Here is an 11,491-nt window from a genome sequence, read left to right on the forward strand (position 1 = left end):
ATGCATTCAGTGGGTTAGGGTTCAGAATAGATCTGTCATTAAATTAAAATAATAACAGTTAATATAAATAACATTTTAATGCAATAATTTAAAAGAGAACTAAATACTTATTTATGGCAGTTGGTATGGAAGACAGATTTAGGCATCCATACTTGTCTCACTCAAATTAAAGAGAGAGAGAGATTCTGTATTTTTCCAAATGCATTAAAACTTTTCATTGGAAATGTACACACTATTTATATTAAATATAACTAGGGGTTGGAGAAAAAAAAATTGATTCTCTGATGTATTGTTATTGTCTCTTAAGTGATTGAATCCATTCTGACAATTGCAATGGTAAGGTCTATGTGGGAGCAATTTTAATGATGGACCTGTGTAGACTAGTCAGAGTGCCTATGATGAACCCTGTCCACAGCCAAAAGCCCGTAGAATGGGCATGCAAGCAACAGAACTGGACCTTGTCTGTAAAGATGTAAACGAAATCAAAGGAATCATTTTTGAATCTGATTGCGATTCCGAGAATCTGAGTTAGATCAGTTAAGATTGTGAGGTGCATAAAGATTCCCACCCATAAATATAACATTGTAATAAAACAACTTTCCTTACACATGGTCTTAATCATATGTATAAAGATGCTTCTCATTTCTTTAAATGCAAAGCATGTAAATAACTAGTTAACATACTGTCTGGGTTTGATTTTTATAAATGATGTTAAGACATCTTTCTCCATTGATGAGCTGTATCGACTGTTGTATATGTGTCTAGTGGTGGGCAATATGAACAAAAAGCATAGAACACCACGCTCGTCAAAATAAAGTACTATTACTAACAATGTCTGTGTATATATAACATACAGAAGTAAATAGTTAGTAATAAAATAACGAAACGCATTACAATCAATAGTGCAAATAACAGTATAAAAAAACCTACAAAAGTTATTCAGCATACGAGTACCAAACTGAGTTCTCTTTTGCATTGCCTTTTTTTTTTAATTGTAGAAAGAAAAGATCTTACTCATTCTCTCACAAAACTGTTGTTTTGAATCAGGGCAGTGTGGCCTGAAGGAGACACATTTGGATCTGTTGAGGTGGAACCTGAGGAGGAACTAGAACTTCTGAAGCAGATACTTTTCACTAAACTCCCTAGTAAGCTCACACTACATATATTACTGTACCTGATACTGTCACATATTATACTTCTTTACCCAATTCCGTTACAGAGAAGACGTACTAATACTGTAGTATACTGCTATTCCTGGCAACATCATCAACAATACCCAGTGCTGTACTTTTCTAGCATTGTTCAACAACAATACTATCAGGTTTGGTAGAATAGTTTATATTATCAAACCTTATATTATTGTTATAGTTTGAAAAGTAGAGCATGGCCCTAGCAGTGGCAAGGTCAATGGTCTGACTCCCGGGAGACTCCTTTAGGGGATATGTAAATGGTTAAATATATACCCTCGATGCAGTGTGTCATTCCTTTTGGATAAATGCACCTACCAACATTTCTGTTATTATTGCCAGTATTGCTACTTGCTGAGAGCTGCAATTCAGAGTCCTAAATGCATCTTAACCGACAAATGGACCGCTTATAGGCACAAGCGTACTGTGGGTCAAATAGCCAAAGGTATTTTTACAACCCCAGTTCTAGAAAAGCTGGGACATTTTGTAAAATCAAGAAACTGATTTGTTAATTGTTTTTAACCTTTATTTAATTGAACCTTCGCAAAGAACTAGACAGATGATCTGGTCGATAATAATCTGCCATTTTGTCAGACAAACAAATCAGACAGGAGAGTAGATTAACTTCGGTGGACTTGACCTTGAAAAATAGTGTATATCGTTGTCTTTCCACAGTTTAAATAAAATACCTTCTGATGTTCATTCATGTTTATTTCGTGCTTTAAGTAAATATGAAAAGATGATTGGTTCACGTGCCGCTTGAACCGAGGCGCTACAGTGATCTGTCACAACACATTAAAGAGCCACAAAACAGTATGTATTGTTTGAATTTCTTAAAAAAAATAATTAACAAAAAATTTGAAAGCTGAGACTTTGATTCATACCAGAAGTAACCTGCTCTGTCTTGTCTGTCGGCACGTTGTCAGTGTTCTCTTTGCTACATGATGTATTTCAAAGTAGATGTGACTGACTGGCCAGCAGATCTGTTTCCTATTGAAAATGTATGGAAATGTATTTGTGCATAGATTTGATTCTAGTTTACTGTATTGTTACTTTTCCTATTCGTTTAATAGGTCTTGAAGAAAAAATCTCTCTGAATTAAATGTAAACCTTGAAATCTACTGTATCTTCCCATTTTAGTCAACCCAATATTATAAAACAAATGACATTTAAGGCTTGCACCCTCAACTGAGCAAGGAAAAAATAGTATACCCGGCCCTTAAGAATGAGATGAAGAAATCTCTCTCTCTCTCTGTTCTCTGAATATTTTTTGGTAATTTGCTCAGTGCCCATTTTCCTGTTAATATCTGAACTTTGCAGATTCTAACAAATTTCCAAAAATCTGCTATCACAATTAGCACTGATTTTTAAGCTTAGGTCTCTCTGATAGTGCTGCATCTTTTCTTAAACAGTTAGATGTGTGTCTGTAGGAATACTTAGGCCCCCTTCCTGTTCCACACTTTATACATTCTGTACATCTTTAACAGAGTTAAGTTTGGAGTTTTTCAGTTTTTCTTTTTTCACTTGGTTCCAAGAGACCACCTTTTTGCACTGTGATTTTATGTCATCAAGTGTTTATTTTTTGAGAAAAGAATTGCTTAAATTGACTGGAGAGTTGTTGTTTTAAGATTAGATGTATGTAGTGTTCTAAATGTTTCTCTTTTGCAGCATCTTTTTTTTTCCTTTTCACCATAGTGGCTGACCTTTATTGTTATTAATTGATTGGACTTTGTGATCTGTCTGCTCCCCAAACTGCTGCCTGAAATGTTAAAACATGCATCAAATTAAAATAGTACTGCCAGTCTGTTTTCTTTCATGTGGTGGTTTGCGCTGTTTGCTAATCCTAAATCTACGAGCAATCTCTTTATTTGTGCTTATGTGAAAGTGCAATAATTCTGATGAAATGGGGAAAAAAAGACAATTGTGATTAATAATCATGGTTTTTTATTGTGCAGCCCTGTTTTTCAGTATCAATAGTTTTATAGTGTCAATAGTGTCATTATTGATAATCCTGGTTACTGGTTTATTACTGGTATTAGTGCCAACTCCTGAAATGTTGGTATTCTAACAATACTATTTGATATCATTATAAACAATACTAGACTTTACTGTTAAACCCAATATTGGAGTGGTATGGTGATGTATTGACTTTGTCTTTTTGATTGTAGAGTCGGTTCCTTTAGATTCTGCTCTTGAGGAAGAGGATGGAGTTGAGTTGGAGGAAGAGGAAGAGCTGGAGTCTGTTGCTGTGTCTGAGACAGAGTTCAATTTCTTAGATTTCATCAAGAGGTGCGTGGAGAATTATTTCTACTTAAAGTAGATGTAAATTGAGTACATTTTTCCAGCTAAAAACTAAACTTCCAGTCTTGTATTTTCTGTCTTGATAATTAATACCAGTATGCCAATAAAATGGATAGTTTTAGCCCTCTGGGGTCTGAGGGGGGTTTTGGGCCCTGCTCTGGCATTTGTGCTTTTTCAGTTTCTTGTAAAACTGAAACGGGGCAATACTATCTAGAACGGTGATCCTCAAATCTGGCTCGCGAGATCCACTTTCCTGCAGAGTTTATCTCTAACCCTAATCAAACACACCTGAGTTTGCTAATCAATGTCTTCAGTATCATTAGAAAATCACAGGTAGGTTTGTTTGATTATAGGGTTGGAGCTAAACTTTTTCCAGATTTGAGGATCACTGGTCTAGAATGAAATGCGGTATGGAAATATATCTGCGTAACACAGTACTGCTTAATGTTATACACCTTTTGAGTGATAAGGAAACATGCATGAATGAGAAAATAAAGAGTGAGACGCACTTGATAGAGTTAAGTGCAATAAGCAGTGAAAAAGAACTCAATGCGGTGCTTACGCTGACTGACAAACAGCGTGCACTGAAAGCCCCTCTCTCGACAGCATGCAATCGCGAAAACAGATCTCTTTCGTGTTTTATTGTGCTTAAATGGTAAAATACACACACAGTAATGTCATAATGCCCGTCGTGTGGAGTATTCAAGGTTATATGTTGAATAAATGTAAAAGAGATGGGTAAAAACAGGATGTGTTTCAGTATATTGGATCCGTGACCTTAAAAGGACAGCAGCTTTATTTACCTGCTGCTGTCTGTCATTATTAATGTTAATCATGTTTGATTGATACAGTGAATACTATGCAGTTTTATTTATACACTTTGTTTAATTTCTGTAATATTTCTTACTACGTTAAATAAACCTAGCCTACTGTAGCTGAATAAATTAAAAGTTTATTTCATATTTATTTGTTCTGTTGTGCTTGTAATTAGCTTTTTTTTCTTATTTTAATAACAAAATAAAAATAGCTATATCGAGGTACATAGTTATCATGAAATAAAATTTCTCATTCTGTGAAATAAGATTTTGGTCATATCACCCACCCCGAAGCAGAAACAATTATTAAATTTTTTACATTTACATATAATTACATTTTATATTGATTTGAACAGATCTCTTTCGTGTTTTATTGTGCTTAAATGGTAAAATACACACACAGTAATGTCATAATGCCCGTCGTGTGGAGTATTCAAGGTTATATGTTGAATAAATGTAAAAGAGATGGGTAAAAACAGGATGTGTTTCAGTATATTGGATCCGTGACCTTAAAAGGACAGCAGCTTTATTTACCTGCTGCTGTCTGTCATTATTAATGTTAATCATGTTTGATTGATACAGTGAATACTATGCAGTGTTTTATTTATACACTTTGTTTAATTTCTGTAATATTTCTTACTACGTTAAATAAACCTAGCCTACTGTAGCTGAATAAATTAAAAGTTTATTTCATATTTATTTGTTCTGTTGTGCTTGTAATTAGCTTTTTTTCCTTATTTTAATAACAAAATAAAAATAGCTATATCGAGGTACATAGTTATCATGAAATAAAATTTCTCATTCTGTGAAATAAGATTTTGGTCATATCACCCACCCCGAAGCAGAAACAATTATAAAAAAATTTACATTTACATATAATTACATTTTATATTGATTTGAAGTAAGGCTGAATAAATTTTTCTCATGTTTTATGTTCTAATATGTTCAGTAATACTCTATAATTAAAATGTTTGATTGACAGGTTTGCCAGTCCAAATGTTGCGCGTCCATACATTATCCTGCTGCGCTCGTACTCCCAGAACTCTGTTCACACCAACCACTGCATCACACGCATGCTGCACAGACTGGCTGTAGATCTAAAGATGGAGGCATTACTGTATCAGTTGTCCATCTTTTCCTTGTTTAATAACATCTTGGGAGACCCAGTGGCGGTTGCCTATCAGGTAACTTCCCATTAATATTCTCCATTATTACAGTGTAGTTCTTTCTGCATCTTTTCTAACCATGTTGTGTCTGTAGTTTGACTGATGGAGCATAGCACTAATGATGCCAAGGTCATTGGTTTTGATGTTTGAAAGAAAGTCTTTGCCGTTCTTAATCTTACACCTCTGCATATCTACATTCTAAAATAAAAAATAATAATCAGTTGTTATTTAATTAGTACACCGTTTTTTTTGTTTTTTGTCCTTACAGGAGCTTGTTACATTTGCAAAATATGTTCTGAACCGGTTCTTTGTGTTTGCTACTAAAAACAACAAAGCATTTGTGGAGCTGCTGTTCTGGAAGAATGTAGGTGCTGTAAGAGAAATGACAGAGGGATATAATAAAGACGGGTAATTGCACGTTTTTTGACCTTGTTGATATTGAAGTTGATGAGTGCTCATATCTTTGAACTTTATAACAGTGCTCAAAAGTTAGTGATATGTTTTATTCACATTTGTATATATATTAGGGAAGACAAGAAAAAAAGCAAGTGGACTCCTGAGGAAGAAGAACAGCTTCAGCGATTGTATGAAGAGTACAAGGACTCTGGAGGTGGAGTTCCAGTAATTCACACTGTCTGTTGTTTGTTTTTTTGAGTGTTGACCAGTCTTCTAAATGATCTTTGTTGTTGTTGTTGTTGTTTTTGTTCTTTAGTGCCAGTTATTGTTGAGACGATATTACCGTTGCTGAGCAGCAGCCACACTAGACGTGAGGTGGTGTCTCACATGGTGTCCATGGGTTTAGTGGACAGTATGAAGGATTTAAAGAAAGAGAGGTATGATTCTTTTGTAAAACCTGTAGTTGGAAAGTAAAGGCTGGTAGCAAAGTAAAGACATTTTGCTCTGTTTAAAATCCTAGTGAGCTGCTTGATGACTTGATGACTTTTCCTCAGTAGAGGAAAGAAAGTTAAAGATGGTTTTTAGCTGAATACATGGTCCTCTGGGATTCATAAAATACAATCACTGGGTTCTGTCACTTTGAGAGTCGAAAAAAAGCAGGTACAGAAAATACAAAGTTAATCCCTGAGGCTCCAAGGTCTTATAAAGCGAAATGATCAGTCTCTGCCAGAAAGTTTATGTAGGGCATTTTTATCTTACCTCAGAAGACAGAACTCATTGACTTGCATTTTATGAATCACCAAGGACCATGGATTCATCTAAAATCATCTTAAATGCTCTACTGAAGAAAGAAAGTCACCTACATCTTGGATGACCTGAAGGCGAGTAAATTAACAGCAAATTTTCATTTTTGGGTGAACTATTACTTCAATCAAGATTGACAGAATGGGTACTTAAAAAGGGGTGAAATTAAAGTTTTTCATTTGTTTTCTTTGGTGAAAACTAGGGCTGCCCTTGTCTAAAGATTTTTCTGGTCAACTAGTATTCGTTCATTTTATGTATTAGTCGACTAATCGCACGTTTATTAATAAACAATTTAAATCATGCTAATGAGCCTTTAATTGCCTACATAAGGCATAAAGATGGCCACAGCACACCGGCAGAAGTAATGATGATGAATGTGTCAGAGACACAGTAAGATTAAACTGCATTAACATTTTAATAATCTATTCATAAACTAGTGTTTTCGGCTGATGAATTGGGCGACACCGACTCGTCATCTCCACAGTAGTGGATGCGCCTGCTTGCAAATTTCATACGGATTACATAATCTGAGAATATCTGTTTTTTCAGATTTGAATTGTTTAATTTGAAAGTACATTTCACTCTCATAGATATATTTTTCATGTCTGTAAGGCAAGTATACACTGAGTTTCGCGCTCAAGTTCACAGCAGTGTTAATTCTGACAGCAAATTTTGATTGTTTTAGTCATAGTCTTTTGACTAAAATGCCATTTAGTTTTAGTCATATTTTAGTCACCTGAATTGTTTTTAGTTTTAGTCTAGTTTTAGTCGACTAAATATCATAAGATTTTAGTTGACTAACTCTACAGTAAATTTAGTCAGCTAAAATATAATGGGTTTAGTTACAGTGTAATGCATTTATTAAGCATTTCTCCAAAATTTCCAAACTCATTATATAGGTTTGATATTAAGGTTTTATCATGATAGACACCGATTTAACTGCAGTGACACACAACATGCCTTTGTTAAAATTAAATAAAACCACTTCTCATAAAGAACAAGAACATGGTCTTCTTTTTAATAAAATACCAATTGTTATATAGGCTAATTATGCATTCTTTATAGCAACTTGTTTACCATATTCTTAATTCTTTCAAGCAGACATATTTATTTCTATAAATACATTGAGATTCATCTTTAGGGCTACTAAAGTTTTTCAGTCAAGAGCAGTGAGTGATTTTCTGTCTTTCTTTTGTTGCTTGATTAACATCAATGACTCGGACAATAGCAACTAAATTAGGCTGCTATTCCTTTAAAACCGAATGCACCGCTGCAATGGATGCAATGTACTGATACACGTTCTCCCTACTGTTTATGTTCATTTAAGATGTAATCAACTGCGTTTACATGAATACTCGTCAAAATGGACAAGTCAACATAATTTTGTGTGTAATTCTCCATTCATGCGATGTGAAAGAATACCAGTGTTGCCAACTGCTTTTAAATTTTTTTTTAAAAATGTCTCAAAACGGGTGAGGACGTCGCTAAATCTAGCTACAAAATAGCTAGATTGGCAACACTGAAGAGTATTTGCTCGCTGTGAGACGCGCTTTGTGTGTTTATGCTTCGGTGTCTGCGCTCAGAAAACCGGACCAAATTGAGCTCTCTTGCGTCGTCAGATTTATCCATTTGTCTGCTGTTCTTACTCAGAAATATTGACATTTTTGAACGTTTTATGCGACGTGCAGCAAGTGTATGTTATCTTATGTCCCGCCGGTTCATATGTACGCATCTAACCTCCGAACCATGCAGCAGATTCGTTTTGTAGTTAAATGAATCTCTTCCCAAATCATCCCTCCCTAACATTTTTGTCGTTGATGAAAATGTCAATAAATTTACATCATAGTTTTTGTCATTCAAAACTCTGACAAAGTTTTAGTTCGTTATAGTCTCGTTGTCGTCAGTGAAAAAAATGCAAATTATTCGTCAATTAAATTAACACTGGTTCACAGAGGCCGAGACAGCAGAAAGCATATTCTGTTTGCTTTCATTATTTTACAAAAGTGTAATGTTTTGTTGTTATAGTGAGTGCACACAAATAAACGTAGAGGCTTTACAGAATCGAAAGATGTATTTACTCTTATCTGTATGACCAAAATTAGTATTTTAAGAGCAAGTGACTGCACCGGCGCCTCCATCTGTCATCCTGTAAACTTTTAAATGGCAATTCAGATTTGTATTTAATTAGTCTTTGCTTTATGTGATTGGCTTTACTTTATATGAGTCATTACTTGCTCATTGTTTAAACACTTGCTGGTCTTTTTTTTACCCCCTCATTTGATCAGAAAAGGTACTCGTATCGTGCTCTGGACTGAAGAACAGGAACAAGAACTCCAGGTGCTCTTTGAGGAGTTTAGAGAGACTGATGGTTAGTGTGAATTAAATATTTTAATTATATGAAATTATAATTATTTCATAATCAAGTAAAAATTCTATGATAATTTTGTGTTGTTGATTTCATTGCTCTTACTGTAATAGATAATAAGATAAAAATAAATGAATGTGAGGAGTCTCTTTAATGGGTTAAAAAAACTCTAAAATTTGAATGTCTAATAAATCTTTCACAAATGAACTCACTAAATCATTCAGTTGTTCCTGAATTAACATTTGATTATTATTACCGAAACATCTGAAGTTATCACTGTTTTCAGTGATGTCCATTTTGAAATGAAGCATGTTTTGAACATTTGAGGTTCATGAAAACTTAAGAAAAATTAAATTCATGAAATCAGTGTAATTGCTCGCTGGCTTTGAAACTGTCTTTTCAACATAAGTGCAAATAATAAAAAGAAGAAATAAAACTAAAATAATCATCACATCTACCTAACTCAGTCTCTTGACTTCAAGGCAAAGTCCTTTATTTATTGTTTTCTCTGTTATTTTAATAGATGTGCTTGGAAATATTCTAAAGCGGATCACAGCCAAGCGTTCAAGGGCTCGAATAGTCGACAAGATCCTCAGCATGGGTCTAGTGTCCGATCGCAGAGATCTTTACAAGAAGAGAAATCGCAGTGCTCCTGGGAGGAGTACTGGAATGGTGCGTCCATCAACAAATAAGTTCTATGGTGCAATATAAAAAAAACTTTGATAGGACGGTCACATTTCATCCTAAAATTAAAAGACAAGTTTTTTCATGACTGGCATATTTTAACCTTCTACACCTCATTGCTGTAATGCAAAATGGATGCATTGTTATACAGTATGTACAATGGTAATAATTACATTTATGCTGAACTAAAACAAAAATGCCTGAAACCAGGGTTGAAAATTAACACCCACCAAGAGCCACATTTTTTAATTTTTTGCCTGTGAATTTTACAATTTCACAAGGTGGTCATTTAGATCATAGATACATGGAAGTGGTCTTTTTTGATTTGATGCAGTGTCCTAAAAGAGCCCTTACCAGTGGTTGGAGGCCCTAGCCATATCTTAGCAATAAAATGTCTATACCAGTCTTTACCAGAATGTGATGGAGACATTTTTACAGCAATTTACTGAGGCCCCATGTAAAGACCCCAAGGCCCCCTCAAGGACTGTGTCTACTGAAAGGCCATTCAAAACCATTTTTAAACTTGCATTTACCTTTGCCATCATCAAAGTAAAATGATTAAGGTGTATGTAATTCAGAATACTTTAATAACTCCCAACCAGTCGACATTTACAGTAGCTGCTGTTCTGTCGGCAGATATACATTTATATTTGTGTGTGTGTTTATACATGTCAGACAGAGGAAGAGTTCTTTGATCTGACTGAAGAGCCACAGGAGAAGGAACTGGACATAGAGGAAGAAGAAGAGGATCAGTCTGATCAAGATGAAGATGAACAAGGCTATGAAGAGCTTGTTGACAACTCAGCCAAAGAAGGACAAAAGAGCATGAGTAGAGACAATTCTTTGAAGAAAATTTATAGTCTGAGAAACATGGTCCAGACTTTACAGCAACAAGGTAAGTACCATCAGGCATAATTTTGAGATTCTTTCTAAGTGAAGGCTGAGAGCATTCCTAATATTTTGTGTTAACAGGTCTGTCAGGGCCTGTCCTGTGGCTACAGAATTCCCTTAACAGAACTGCTGATGACCGCGAGGAGGATGGTGAGTACATAAAACGTTAGTGATTAAAGCCTCTCTGTTACTTCTGCTTGCAATTAGAGTGAAAGTATTCACAGATCTCCACAAATATATCTGTGGTTTGAGAGTGTACAGTAGGAGATTACTCAACATGCGTCCCTCAAAGCATTTATTATGGTCTGCATGAGCAAAAACATGCGTATGAATAGTGAGGTGTCCATTTTCAGAAGTATTTATGGTAATTTTCTGAATCACTAGAGTTAGAGTGAAAAAGAAGCCTTTTTTATTTTTAGTATTTCAGTATGTTCTTTGAGGTTCTCCTTATGTAAGAAAAAATATTTTTTAATAATTGTTTGTGACGGAGGGTTTATTAACTCAAGCACTCTTTTTTGCATGTAAGAAAGTGTTTTGAAAACATAAATATAAATAAAAAGCCCTCTTTTACAGACAGCATTATGAAATTATTTACTGTGATATTACTGCTGTCAGATTTAATACAGTTGGCACTGCGTCATCTTTCAACCAGGGTGTCCGCGGGTCCTTAATGTCTTAAATAACTTTTTCCTAATATAAGGCCTTAAAAAGTCTTAAAATGTCTTAAATTCGGATTCGATGGGTCTTAATTATTTTTGGTCTCATTACCGCTAAAATATCTTCAGTCTGACGGACCTAATGACTTTACAATCATTGGACAGACCGACCCGCGGTAAGTTACTGCGTCATCAGAGAGAATTGCAGTAAGTTAGCAGAATACAG

General features: G+C 34.8%; 1 protein-coding gene across 1 annotated transcript in view; it reads left to right on the forward strand.

Annotated features, from left to right (window-relative positions):
• The window catches only part of timeless (timeless circadian clock), a gene marked incomplete at its 5' end in the record, with an annotated part of 51,656 nt that overhangs the window by 20,128 nt on the left and 20,037 nt on the right, over positions 1–11,491 (forward strand). The window contains 10 exons of the mRNA XM_016256671.1: positions 1,048–1,145; positions 3,356–3,476; positions 5,286–5,487; positions 5,738–5,877; positions 5,997–6,079; positions 6,182–6,302; positions 8,955–9,037; positions 9,558–9,706; positions 10,394–10,613; positions 10,691–10,759. Of these exons, the coding sequence (XP_016112157.1) occupies positions 1,048–1,145; positions 3,356–3,476; positions 5,286–5,487; positions 5,738–5,877; positions 5,997–6,079; positions 6,182–6,302; positions 8,955–9,037; positions 9,558–9,706; positions 10,394–10,613; positions 10,691–10,759 (1,286 nt within the window). The remainder of the gene's footprint in view (positions 1–1,047; positions 1,146–3,355; positions 3,477–5,285; positions 5,488–5,737; positions 5,878–5,996; positions 6,080–6,181; positions 6,303–8,954; positions 9,038–9,557; positions 9,707–10,393; positions 10,614–10,690; positions 10,760–11,491) is intronic.

This window comes from Sinocyclocheilus grahami, unplaced genomic scaffold, assembly GCF_001515645.1.
Source record: "Sinocyclocheilus grahami isolate Dianchi unplaced genomic scaffold, SAMN03320097.WGS_v1.1 scaffold1459.1, whole genome shotgun sequence".
Lineage (NCBI taxonomy): Eukaryota > Metazoa > Chordata > Actinopteri > Cypriniformes > Cyprinidae > Sinocyclocheilus > Sinocyclocheilus grahami.